At 36.5% G+C, this 14,543-nt stretch overlaps 2 protein-coding genes across 7 annotated transcripts in view; one reads left to right on the plus strand and one right to left on the minus strand.

Moving 5' to 3' along the window:
• The window catches only part of CYREN (cell cycle regulator of NHEJ), a 132,644-nt gene that overhangs the window by 59,587 nt on the left and 58,514 nt on the right, over positions 1–14,543 (plus strand). The gene's annotated exons all lie outside the window — the stretch shown is intronic.
• Positions 1–14,543, minus strand: part of AGBL3 (AGBL carboxypeptidase 3) — a 106,991-nt gene that overhangs the window by 34,976 nt on the left and 57,472 nt on the right. For all 6 annotated transcript variants that reach the window (XM_057730506.1, XM_057730507.1, XM_057730505.1 and 3 more), the window contains 2 exons: positions 6,099–6,185; positions 1,635–1,692 (listed from right to left, as the gene is read on the minus strand). In XM_057730506.1, the coding sequence (XP_057586489.1) occupies positions 1,635–1,692; positions 6,099–6,185 (145 nt within the window). The remainder of the gene's footprint in view (positions 1–1,634; positions 1,693–6,098; positions 6,186–14,543) is intronic.

Consider the following 14,543-nt stretch of genomic DNA (forward strand, 5'->3'; position numbering starts at 1 on the left):
TAGGTCACATTCAGATGCTAGGTGATCACTCATTACTGCCTATATTCCCATCTTACTCATAAATCTTGATTAGGGAACTGTCTTCTGAAATAAATATACAGTAATATCGGATATATGTGGCCTTGTATCTAGAAAAGATGCTAAAAGTTCATTAGTAGCATGAAAATAGTTCATTGACTTCTCTATTTCATATTTTTATCTTTTTCTAAGTGAAAAATACTAGCAGATAATATGTAAATTGTTTAGCTCAATGAACTTAATACAAACAGTTCTCAAATCTTACAATTTTTGTTGCAGTTTTGCTATTTATAGTAAGGTCTAAAAAACGTTCATACTCTGGGTCAGCAATTCCTTTCTAGGAATCTATTATAAATAATTAAGAATATACACAGATAGGGAAGTAAAAGGTCTCTACTGTTGCTCACAATAGAAAAAAATGTGAACAAAATAAAAGTGTAACAATGGGGGTGGCTAAATAAAGGTTTGCCAATACAATGGAATACTTTGCCACCATTTATTAACATGTAAAGAAGTTAATAATACACTATAATTTTAAATGAAAACATAGGTTGGAAAAAACCCTGAAGATTAATCAATCTGTGATCAACTAACATGGAGTATATGTGTATAGAAAAAAGTCTAAAATAAGCATTCTAAAATGTGTTCTTTATTTTTAATTTTTGACGTTAAATTTAACAGAATATATAAATGTTACACATAAAAAGCGATTGATTTGCTTGCCTGATCACTATGAGAAAGAATAAAGTCCAATGACTAACCCAACACTGTAAAGCAATTATACTCCAATAAAAAAATTTTTCAAAAAGGGAAAATTAAAAAAAAGTCCAATGAAGTAACCATCTTAATTATAATTAAATTCTCTCCTTTCCTAGGTGTGGTTCTTATTTCCAATTCTGTTTTTAATTAGCCTGCTATATATAAACTAAATGGATTTATGTACATGTATATATACTTTTAATTAAGTTACCTGAAATTCATTTTGAAAATAAGTGTGGTATAGCCATGTAAAAATTAATACATACACACAAAATTAAATAATTATTTTAGACAAAATTAAAATATTGTTTAAATTATATGAATATTTTTCAAAGGACCTCAAGTATAGATGAGATAAAAATTAAGAAAAAAATATATCAGAAATTTTATAGAGTCAGAGATTTATGTCAGACTTAGCAGATTCCTATAGAAGCAAATGAATAACCCAAAATTTAATTTCTCTCCTGGCTCATCCTTTATTATGTTACAAAACAAAAGGACCAAGATGTTTTTTAGAACATAAAATCCCTATATCCTGTTTTGGGAAAAATCTTTCAAATCAGGGATATCTCTCAAGCACATGGACCACTCGATCCAACCCTCCGACGTAACTGACCACTGCTTTCTCTGTGCTCCCTGGGAACCCTGTCCAGACTATAGGCATTGCACCTGTAACACTGCACTTGTGACTTGTCTCCCCTTAAAAAGAATGAATTCCTGGGGGTAGGAAATGGTATAGTATATTCTTAATATCTCTAGCACAAAGCACAGTGATGACTGCAAAGCTGTAGCACAAAAAAAGTGTTTCTTAAGGAAATGAATTAATTGTTTATGAGAGGGTAAAAGCAGAATATTACCTGTCACATCAGAATTTGATTCTTCGTGTCTTTGAACTAAATGTCCTTTATCACAAACCTAGTGGAACACAGAACCAGAAGGAAAACAGTACTGTATTATAAACGTGAAAATGAGGTATATTTCCTATGATTTACAGTAATTTTCAACATTTCTCATTTTATCTTCATAGATTTAGAATGGATAAAAATATAATCTTTTAAATCAGAACACTAATATCTTTCACAACACTACTTTTCTTCTACAGCAATGATAGAAGAAAATATTAATAGTGTATTTTGGCAGTAAAGGGAGTTTAAAATTTTTTTACTTCATATAGAACTTATTTATCATGAGAAAGACAAAAAATGTATGCTTATAATCTCACTTAAGAAGAATAAAGATGTAGGAAGATGTGTGAAATGAGTGAATACGTATAAAATTGTATGAAAAGGTATAAGCAATTACAAAACTTTATATAGAAAAGTTGAAAAAATATTTTCTTGTAGCTTATAAAAAAGTTCAGAGTAAGAAAGATCACACATGACATTGCTGTCTATCTTGAAAGGCAGTAGTATCTTGCCAGGATGACCCAGATGGACTAAAAGAGACACAAAACACTGTAGAACAGTGATTGCTAATCTTGAGTAGCCTACAAATCATTATGTGATTGTGAAAACATTTTAAATGCTTCCAAACTTTTGTTTCTTCATCTGTGCTATGTGGATATTAGAAAGAATTTTCTAAAAGGGCCTGAGAAAAGAACTGAAAACATTTGCCAAGATGTAATGCGTATCAACTCATGATAAAAAGTAGGTTATGAAATAGAGTTAAAAGCTAAAATTGAATGGCAGCAAAAAAAAAAAAAATTGACACAATCAGCATGAAAACTGGCTGGCAGGGGGGTGGGGGGGACTAAATATCAAAACTTGATTATTGAAGGGAGAGAGGAATGGAAATATTCTAGAAAAAATTACAGAAAGTTAAAAGTAGCAATATTATATAATCATTACAAAGAATTTGGAGAGACGGGTGAAATTAGGCTGAAGAAAATTCACTTGATTCGACTAACTCAATGTCATTTTTTAGCCCTCTTTGATTGAAATAATGCTGTGAACCATAATAAACTATTATATTATCTCACAGAAAATCACCAAGCCAGCATCCTTATGTGATCTATAAATTCTAATCCTAGTAATCTGTAATTATATGTTTTTGCTTAAATTCTGCAAAATTAATTATTGAAAGTATCCTGGTAGGAAATAAAGTTAACTAAAATATTTTAAATATTTTTTAGGGATATATCAGTATCTTACAAGCAATCATTTAGAGTAAGAAATAGTTCAAGGGCATGAATTTAAATTGACCTCAGGCATTAACCTCAGTTAAGATGATACTGTTCATTCTTTTTTGCCAAAGATTATTAAAAGATTATTAGAACATAAGAAGGGAGGAAAAGAGAAAAAGTTTCAAAAGTTCTTGGGAAGTCAGATTCTGTTAATTCAGTCTACATTTGGCAAATGACAGGGTATTTGGTGCTCACTTATATGCTGAATGAATTTGTCACCACTAACTTTACATTTCCCACTGGATCACTATAATTAACACCAGAAATATGTGAGTAGAAATCTTCTGAGTCTGGTACTCTGGTCTTCAACTTCTGGGCTCTCTGCAGGTAACAGATGCTTTAAAAGGTTGATTGATTGGATCCAAGGATGATTTTTTTTGAATCTCATCAACTGGGATGTTGTCCTTAATTGTCCTTCATCTGTGTTCGTCAGGCTTCTTTCCCAACTAGAGAATTCTATTCAACTCTCGGTACTAATCTTTCCCCCTACCCCTTCCATCTCTTCTGGAGCTATTTATTGTTATTTATGTATTTCTTTAGTGACTGGCTGGTATATTTTAGTGAAGTCCATTACCCTGGGAAGTGTTAAGCTTCTATTTTGCTCCTGGGGGGTAAACACTTGGCTGTGCCCACGTTCTCTCTGGGAGGGCAGTGGTTTTGGCAGGGCTGTCTTTGACACCTTGCCTGACCACACCCAGCTGTTAAAGTCCACTAATTTCTGTATCAGGAAGTTTTTAGCCATAATTGCTTCAAATACATTTTTAGTCCCCTTCTCTCTCTCTTCTCCTTCTGGAACCAACATTATGTGTAGGTTGGCACAATTTATACTATCCCAGAGATCTCGTATATTGCTTTCATTTGTCTTTCTGTCTGCTGTTCTGATTGGGTGATCTCCATTATTCTGTCTTCCAGATCACTTGTTCATTCTTCTGTGGCACTTAGTTTGCTATTCATTGTTTGCAGATTGGTTTTTATCTTGGCTGTTGACTTGTCTAACTTTTTTTTTAATTTTTATTTATTTATTTTATTTATTTATTGGCTGCATTGGGTCTTCGTTGCTGCACATGGGCTTTCTCTAGTTGCTCAGAGCGGGGGCTACTCTTCACTGTGGTGCACAGGCTCCTCATTGTAGTGGCTTCTCTTGTTGTGGAGCACGGGCCCCTAGGCACGTGGGCTTCAGTAGTTGTGGCACATGGGCTCAATAGTTGTGGCTCAAAGGCTCAATAGTTGTGGCACACGGGCTTAGTTGCTCCATGGCATGTGGGATCGTCCCAGGGCAGGGCTCAAACCCGTGTCCCCTGCATTGGCAGGCAGATTCTTAACCACTGCGCCACCTAGGAAGTCCTACTTGTCTAATTTTGATTGGTCCCTTTTTATAATTTCTAGTTCCTTGTTACAGTAATCTGCATTTCTATTGATAATCTTTCTTGATTCCTTTAGCATTTTTATTATCTCCTTTTTGAACCTGGGGTCTAGTAGAGTGGTGAGGTCTGTTTCATGATTTGTTCATTCAGGGGATTTCTCTTATTCTTTTAATTGGGAATAGTTCCTCTGCTTTTTCATTTTACTTAACTTTCTCTGTCTCTGTGAATTTAGGAGAAACAGCTACTGTGGTCTTGAAGGGGTGCTTTTATGTGGGAGTGTCCCTGTACAGACTGTGTGAGATCGATGTTTTTGGTGTGAGGGCTGTCTTTGGTATGGAGGCCTGTCACATCTTTCCTCAGAGTATGCTGGCCATTGTCTCCTTGATAAGGGGATATGATTGGTGTTGTGTTGTCCAGATCCTGCACTGGGTGTTGGGTGGGGCCTCCTCTTTGCTCTGCAGCAGTCACAGCCCTGCTGGGGGTGAGGTCTGCTCCCTGGTTGTTGGAGTAGAAGCCCTGAGGTTAGGTCCAGTAAGCTCTGTTGCCCTTAAGTACGGGCTCTGTCCCAAAGCAGGTGAGTGCTGAAGCAAGTGAGGCAAACCTATGTGCCACCGGTGAAGGCTTCTGCAGTTTAGCTGAGAAGCAGCCCGAGGTCGTGTCCATTTCTCTGTTATGTTTGTCCTAGACCTAGTGCTAGACTGGTGCTGGGAGCTGGGGTGCTGTGGCTGTAGGAATTGTGGTCGTTGTGCTGCTGCCTGGGACCTGGGCTGCCTCTGTGGGAGTGCTCTCCTAGCACTTGTTCACCCCCAATCCAGCTCCAAGCTGGGGTGTGTGGTGGGAAGAACCAGAGCACTGAAAGGTAAGATGTAGGTGGAAAGAGGGCAGTAGTCTCAGGTTTTCTCTATTTGCCTCGTCCAATGTGGAACCAACATGTTACAATCCAAGACGGGCGATTAGGATCAAAATATTTTTTGCGATGTAGCACCCAAAGTAGAGCCTTATTTTCAAGAATGGGGTCTAGGTAGAAAGAAGGGATTCCCCACCTCTTGGCTTTACTTACCTGGAACTTAGCTTCAACAACAGGTAGCTGGAGGCAGGATAAGAAATACTAATGCCCTACCCTTCCTGGGAAGATAGCCCTCTGACTGGCATCTGTGGGGAGAGGGGACCCTGTGTCCTTGGCTGCACTCTTCTGGAGTAGAATAATACTGAGCTGGGAGACAGATGGAGTAGGGTGGGTCTTCATTCAAATACCACAGGCTCTCACATTCTTTTTGGTTGTTTTTTTGTTTTTACCAAATTTGTATAGATTTTCCTGAATAGATACTTTACATTTTGTTTTTTTAGAAAAATAATTTTGACCAATTTTTGCTGGTAAATGGGTCTGCAGAGCTCCTCATGTTGTCATGATGGAAGGCAATCTCTCAGCACTATCTATTTTATACTCTTGTTTTGCCATTAATTTTTTTTAGTTTTAATTTATTTCTTTTTGCTATCCTGGATGCATCTTTGTAAAATGTCTCAAATACTTTTCTGAGTAAGGTAAGTATAAGTGAAATATAAATATAGCACCTTAATAAGACCCACCTCTCATCTGTCAAGATTCTTTTGTATTTTTATAAGCAGTAGGTAAAATGAACAAAATCTTAATCATTAAGTTTACCTGGGGGAAAATCGTTAGGTTTTCCTGGGTATAAGAGGAAATAACTTGCCATTCTCTTGTGTTTTGTTTTGTTTTCCAACAACTGTTAACAACCACATCAATGAATATTTACCTCTCTCTCTTCTCTGGTGTTTTGATGGCTTGCTATGGTAGAGTTTCTTTCCTTTTTTGTTTTCAGATGTTTTTTCTTGTTTTTTATCTAGGTAAGAGAATATTTAAAATCAATTATTTAATCAATATATCAAAGACAGTATGTATGCAGATATAAAACTATCTTGAGACTTCCACTTCTAGGAAGACGAAGTACTTTTCTTCTTCTTTCCACTCAGTATAACTAAAATCCCTGGGTATTACATAGAAAATAAACACAAGAGGCTCTAAAAGGTGAAAAGAAGGCAGACAATGAGGGACTTCAGGAGCAGAAGAGCAGCATGATGGTGAGTAGTTTCATGTGTTTTCTTTTTGCCTCATATACCCAGCCTTAGAGCTAGAGAAGCCAGAAACCCAGAAATGCCAATGAGTGAAAAAATAATGCCTGAAAGCTTCCCAAATTTGATGAAAGACATGAGGGTAAATATCAGAGAAGCTCAGTGAACTGCAAGTAAGATGAAATTAAAAAACCCACACTAAGTCACATAAACTTTCAAAGTCAAAGAGAGACTTTTGAAAGCTTTAAGAGAGAAGCAAATTATGAGGGTGAGTCAAAAATAATCCGCACTCAGGCTGTAGAATTTATTTTAATTAAATAAATTGAAAAGACAAATACATCACTTTTCAACATAATCTCCCTGCTTTTCAATACACTTTGTCCATCTGTCAACAAGCTTTTGTATTCCCTCATTAAAAAAGGTTTTAGGCTGAGCTGTGAGCCACGAATGCACAGCTGTCTTCACGTCATCAGAAGTGAATCTTCGTCCTCATAGGGCTCATTCTTGATGGCTAACACTTGTGCGACCTTCCTTGAACTTCTCTGTCCATTCGTACACACTTCTTCGTGACAAAACACTTTCTCCACACTGCACACAAAGTCTTCAATAAATAGCAGCACCAGGTACACCCTCAGACCACAAAAAAACGAATCACTGCACGCTGCTCTTCTTTCATGCAGATCACAAGTGGGGCATCCACTTTTGCTCACACCGCAGTTACAAATGAACTGATGTAACACGTTCACATCTGCACAGCAGTGACTAGGGAGACAGTAGCCTTGAACGGAAAGTGCCGACAAGACAGTGTGGCTAACAGAAGTTTTAATATAACCAGAGTGTGGATAATTTTTGATTCACGCTCATATTACATGTAAGGAATCCTCAATAAGATCATTACCATATTTCTGATCAGAAACTTTGAAGCTAGAAGACAATGCAAAATGCTTAAAGGAAAAACAAAACCCCCCAGCAGAACTGTCCTTCAAAAGTTAGGGAGAAATTAAGATATTTCCAGATAAACAAAAGCTGAGGGAGTCTGTGACCACTTGACATGCCTTGAAGAAATGCTCAAGGAATTTCTGCAAGGTGAAGTGAAAGGACACTAGACAGTAACTTGAAGCTGTAGAGGAAAATAAAGGTCTCAATGAAGGTAGATACATGGGAAATTATAAAAGCTAATATTTTAACAATAGTTTCAAACTGAATTTTTTGCTGTCTACATGATTTAAGAGAAAAAAATTTAAAGAAAAAAGCATTTATTAGTATAAAATTAGTATTGGACTACTGTCATTTTGGTCTATAACTCTAAACCTTATTTATTACATAATTTAACAGACTCATATGCTTAAAGAATTATTAGGTTATGTTTTTGGGCACATAGTGGGTTTTAAAAGATAAATATCATACTAACTATCTTCTCTGACCACAATGGAATGAAGTTAGAAATAAATAACAAAAGAGAGACTCTGGAACTCACCAAAAAAGACACCTCACATCCAGAGACAAAGGAGAAGCCGCAATGAGGTGGTAGGAGGGGCGCAATTGCGTTAAAATCAAATCCCATAAATGCTGGGTGGGTGACTCACAAGCTGGAGAACAGTTATACTGCAGAAGTCCACCCACTGAAGTGAGGGTTCTGAGCCCCACATCAGGCTTCCCAACCTGGGAGTCCAGCAACGGGAGGAGGAATCCCCAGAGAATCAGACTCTGAAAGCCAGCTGGATTTGATTGCAGGCCTCCACAGGACTGGGGGAAACAGAGACTCCACTCTTGGAGGGCACACAAAAAAATGTGCTCACCAGGACCTAGGGAGAAGGAGCAGTGACCCCATAGGAGACTGAACCAGACCTACCTGCTGGTGTTGGAGGGTTGCCTGCAGAGGTGGGGGGCAGCTGTGGCTCACCAAGGAGGTAGGGGCACTGGCAGCAGGGGTTCTGGGAAGTGCTTATTGGTGTGAGCCCTCCCAGAGTCCGCCATTAGCCCCACCAAAGAGCCTGTGGGCTCCAGCACTAGGTGGCCTCAGGCCAAACAACCAACAAGGTGTGAACACAGCCCCACCCATTAGCAGACAAGCAGATGAAAGTTTTACTGAGCTCCGCCCACCAAATCAGATTAAAGCTTTACTGAGCTCCACCCACCCAGCCCTACCCACCATCAGTCCCTTCTATCAGGAAGCACACAGGAGGCTCCCAGATAGCTTCCTCCACAAGAGGACAGACAGCAGTATCAAGCAGTATTAGCAGTATTTTGTCTTGTGGAACTGAAAACCACAGCCACAGAAAGATAGAGAAAATGAAAAAGCAGAGGACTTTGTACCAGATGAAGGGACAGGATAAAACCCCAGAAAAACAACTAAATGAAGAAGAGATAGGCACCCTTCCAGAAAAAGAATTCAGAACAATGATGGTGAAGATGATCCAGGACTTTGAAAAAAGACTGGATGCAAAGATCGAAAAGTTTACCAAAGACCTAGAAGAATTAAAGAGCAAACAAACAGAGATATGCAACACAATAACGGAAATGAAAAATGCACTAGAAGGAACCAATAGCAGATTAACTGAGGCAGAAGGGCTAATAAGTGACCTGGAAGACAGAATGGTGATCATCACTGATGCAGAAAAGAATAAAGAAAAAAGAATGAAAAGAACTGAAGACTAAGATACCTCTGGGACAATGTTAAACGCACCAACATTCGCATTATAGGGGTCCCAGAAGGAGAAGAGAGAGAGAAAGGACCTGAGAAAATACTGGAAGAGATTATAGTTGAAAACTTCCCTAACATGGGAAAGGAAATAGCTCCCCAAGTCCAGGAAGCACAGAGAGTCCCAGGCAGGATAAATCCAAGGAGAAACATGCCAAGACATACAGTAGTCAAGTTGACAAAAATTAAAGACAGAGAAATGTTATTAAAAGCAACAAGGGAAAAACAACAAATAACATACAAGGGAACTCCCATAAGGTTAACAGCTGATTTCTCAGTAGAAACTCTGCAAGCCAGAAGGGAGTGGCATGATATATTTCAAGTGATGAAAGGGAAGAACCTACAACCAAGAATACTCTACCCAGCAAGGATCTCATTCAGATTCGATGGAGAAATCAAAAGCTTTACAGACAAGCAACAGCTAAGAGAATTCAGCACCACCAAACCAGCCCTACAACAAATGCTAAAGGAACTTCTCTAAGCAGGAAACATAAGAGAAGAAAAGGACCTACAAAAACAACAACAAAAAATTAAGAAAATGGTAATAGGAACATACATATCGATAATGACCTTGAATGTAAATGGACTAAATGCACCAACCAAAAGACACAGACTGGCTGCATGGATACAAAAACAAGACCCATATATATGCTGTCTACAAGAGACCCACTTCAGACCTAGGGACACATACAGACTGAAAGGGGATGGAAAAAGATATTCCATGCAAATGAAAATCAAAAGAAAGCTGGAGTAGCAATACTCATATCAGATAAAATAGATTTTAAAATAAAAAATATTACAAGAGACAAGAAAGGACATTACATAAAGAGCAAGGGATCCACCCAAGAAGAGGAGATAACAATTATAAATATATATGCACCCAATATAGGAGCACCTCAATCCATAAGGCAAATGCTAACAACTATGAAAGAGGAAATGCAAGGCAGAAATAGAGACACAGGTGTAGAGAACAAACACATGGACACCAAGTGGGGAAAGCGGGGAGGGTTGGGGGGGAATGAATTGGGAGATTGGGACACCAAATTGTACGCTCTAAATATATGCTGTTTATTGTCTGTTAACTGTATCTCAGTAAAAGTTCTTAAAATAAATAAATAAATAAATAACAAAAGAAAAACTTAAATGTTCAAAAAGTTGTGGAAATTATATACACACTTTTAAGTAATCAATGGATCAAAGAAGTCACAAGGGAAATTAGAAAATACTTATAGAGTTGAATGAAAATGAAAACACAACAGAGCAAAGTTTATGGGACATGGTGAAAGTGGTGCTAAAAGGGAAATTTATAACTATAAACACATTAAAAAAACCAGAAAGATCTCAAGTCAGTAGCCTAACTTTTAAACTTAAGGAACTAGAAAAAGAAAAAATTAAATCCATAGACAGCAGAAGGAAGGAAGTAATAAAGATTAGAGCAGAGATAAATGAAATAGAAAATGGAAAAACTAGAGAAAATCAATTAAACGAAAAGTTGATTCTTTGAAAAGATCAACAAAATTGACAAACCTTTAGTTAAATGGACTAAGAAAAAAAGAAGACTCAGATTACTAAAATCAGAAATGAAAGTGGGGATATTAGTACCAATTCTACAGAAATAAAAAGGATTATAATAGCATATTGTGAACAAGTATATGCCAACAAATTGGATAACCTAGATGAAATGGACAAATTCCTAGAAACACAGAATTTACCAAGACTATTTCATGAACAAATAGAAAATATGAGTAGACCTGTAACTAGTTAAGGAGACTGAATCAATAATCAAAAATGAGTAGACGCAGCTGTAAAAAGTAACGAAATTGGGAAATTTGTAGAAATGGATGGACCTGGAGACTGTCATACAGAGTAAAGTGACTCAGAAAGAGAAAAACAAATATCGTATTTTAACACATATATGTGGAATATAGAAAAATGGTACAAATCAACTGGTTTGCAAGGCAGAAACAGAGACACAGATGTAGAGAACAAACATATGGACACCAAGTGGGGAAAGCAGGGAGGGTTGGGGGGGAATGAATTGGGAGATTGGGATTGCCATATATACATTACTAATAAGAAAAAAATATCCAACTGTACACTTATTTTATTTTATTTTTTCAGGCTCCTGCATGGGCCAGACTGCTGGCTAGAGCTGAATATGTGGTTCCACCAGTACCAGCACCAGGTTCTTCTATTGATGATACCAGTGGGGGAAGTAGTGAAAAGTTTATAAGATTTATTCAGGGAAAGGCTATATCAGGTGCCCCAGTTATTAGTGGGACAAGTCAGTTTCTGAACCCTGCAATCATAATGGGTACAACTCTCAAGATAATTATTACCAACGCAGGGGCTGTTATGACTATGTTACAGATTTGGTCATCTCCAAGTTGTACACTTTAAATATATGCCATTTATTGTATGTCAATTGTATCTCAATAAAAGTTCTTAAAGAAGAAAAAAATGAGTAGACCTATAACCATTTAAGGAGATTGAATCAGTAACCAAATTCTCCCAACCAAAAATAAAGCCCTGGACATGATGGTTTCTTTGGTGAATTCTACCAAATATTTATAGAAGAACTAATGCTGATCTTTCTCAAACTTTTCCAAAAATTGAAGAGGAAGAGACATTTCCTAACTTACTCTATAGGGCCAGCATTACCCTGATACCAAAGCCAAACAAAGACACTACGAGAAAACTATAGACCAATATCCCTTATGAACACGGCTACAAAAATCCTCAACAAAATAAAAGCAAACCAAATTCAGCAGCATATCAAAAGGATTTACACCATGACAAAATAGGATTTATATCTGGAACGTAAGGATAGTTTAATTAACATATGGAAATTGATCAATGTAACACACCAAATCAACAGAATGAAGGAAAAAAAAAAGCACATGATCATCTCAATTAATGCAGAAAAGGCATTTGACAAAACTCATCACCCTTTCATGATTTTAAAAAACACAACAAACTAGGCATAGAAGGAAACTACCTCTACATAATAAAAGCCATCTATAAAAAACCTACAGCAAACATCACATTCAATGGTGAAAGACCAGAAGCACCTCCTCTAAGATCAGGAACAAGGCAAAGATGTCTGCTTTCACCTCTTCCATTCAACATAGTATTGGAAATTCTAGCCAGAACAGTTAAGCAAGAAGAAGAAATAAAAGGCATCCAAATTGCAAAGAAAGAAGTAAAATGACCTCTGTTTGCAGATATATTATATTTAAAAACCCTAAAGATTCCACAAAAAAACTATTTGAACTAATAAATTGAGTCAGCAAAGTATCAGGATACAAAGTCAACACATAAAAACAGTTGCATTTCTATAAATAATGAAAGGTCAGGAACAAAAACAGTTCCATGTACAAAGAGCATCAAAAAGAATAGAATGGTTAGGAATTAACTTAACCAAGGAGGTGAAAGAATTATATAATGGAAACTACAGAACACTGCTGAAAGAAATTAAAGAAGACATAAATAAATAGAAACACATCCTTTGTTCATGGATTAGAAGACTTTTTTTTTTTATCAATCCAGATAAGCAATTTATTCATTAATTCTTTGAACAAATGCTTAATGATTTTTTGTTGTGTGTGGTACAGATGTATCACACCCTTCTTGATTACCAATAGCAAACACACTAGAAAGCTAAGATATAAAAATCAATCATTAAAAATGCCAGTACTACCCAAAGCAATCTATGGATTCAGTGCAATCCCTAGCAAAATCCCAATGATATTTTTTGCAGAAATAGAAAAATTCATTCTAAAATTTATACGGACTCTCAAGGAACCCTGAATGCCAAAATAATCTTGAAAAGGAAGAAGGAAACTAGAGGGCTCACGTTTCCTGATTTCAAAACTTACTACAATTCTTCAATAATCAAGACAGTGTGGTACTGGCATAAAGACAAACATATAGACTAATGGACTAGAATGGAGAGCCCACGAGTAAATCTTTGCATATATGGTCAAATGATTTTTGACGAGGGTGCCAGAATATTCAACAGGGAAAGCACAGTTTTTCACCAAATGGTGCTGGGAAAAACTGGATATCGACTCGCAAAAGAATGAAGTTGGACCCTTATCTAGCACCTTATACAATATTTAATTCAAAATTGATCAAGGAACTAAATGTAGTACTTAAAACAATAAAAATCTTAGAAGAAAACATAGAGCAAACTCTTCATGACATTGGATTTGTCAATGATATCTTGGATATGACACCAAAGGCACAGGTTAAAAAAGTAAAAAAAATAGACAAACTGAACTTAATGAAAATTTAAGAACTTTTGTACATCATAGACACTATGCACAAAGTAAGAAAGCAACATACAGAATGGGAGAAATATTTGCAAATCACATACCTGATAAGGGATTAATATCCAGATTATATAGAGAACTCCTAAAACTCAACAACAACAACAGAAAACAAACAAACCAATTAAAAAAATGAACAAAGGATTTGAATAGACCTTTCTCCAAAGAAAATATATGAATGGCCAATAGGCATATGAAAATATGCTCAATATCACTAATCATTAGAGAAATGCAAATCAAAGCCACAGTGAGATATCATCTTACATCTGTTAGAATGGCCATTATTCAAAAACAACAACAACAAAAAACAAAAACAGAAAGTAACAAGTGCTAGCAAGCATGTAGAAATATTAGAGCCTATTATGTGCACTGTTTGTGGGAATATAATATGGTACACCTGCTGTGAAAAACAATATGGAGGTTCCTCAAAAAATTAAAAGTAGAATTACCATATGATCCAGCAATTTCATTTCTGGGTATATACCCAAGAGAATGAGAAGCAGCGTCTTGAAGAGATATCTGTACAGTCATGTTCATAGCAGCATAATTCACAATAGCTAAAATGTGGAAGCAACCCTAGCGTCCATTGATGGAGGGACAGATTAGCAAAATGTGGTAAAAACATACAATAGAATATTATTCAGACTTATAAAGAAAAATTCTGAAATATGCTACAACATAGATGAACCCTGAGGACATTATACTAAATGAAATAAGCCAATCATAAAAAGACAAATACTGTATGACTCCACTTATATGAGGTACTTAGTGTAGTCAAAATCATGAAGAAAGTATGTAGTGGTTTCCAAGGACCAGGGGAGCAGAGATTGGGGAGTTATTAATGGTTATAGGGATTCAGTTTTTCAAGATGACAAGAGTTATGGGATGGTGATGATGGTTGTACAACAATGTGAATGTATTTAATACCACTGAACTGTACACTTAAAAACGGTTACGATGGTAAATGTTATGTGGATTTTTACTATAATAACAAAAGAACCTCTATATTTTTGAGGGGGCTACTGGAAAAGAGGGTATCTACCAGACTTAGAATTGTGAGACCGTGAGACTGGAATTCCATTTTGCCGGCAAGAGAG

The sequence above is a fragment of the Hippopotamus amphibius genome, chromosome 4 (genome assembly GCF_030028045.1).
Source record: "Hippopotamus amphibius kiboko isolate mHipAmp2 chromosome 4, mHipAmp2.hap2, whole genome shotgun sequence".
NCBI classification, from domain to species: domain Eukaryota; kingdom Metazoa; phylum Chordata; class Mammalia; order Artiodactyla; family Hippopotamidae; genus Hippopotamus; species Hippopotamus amphibius.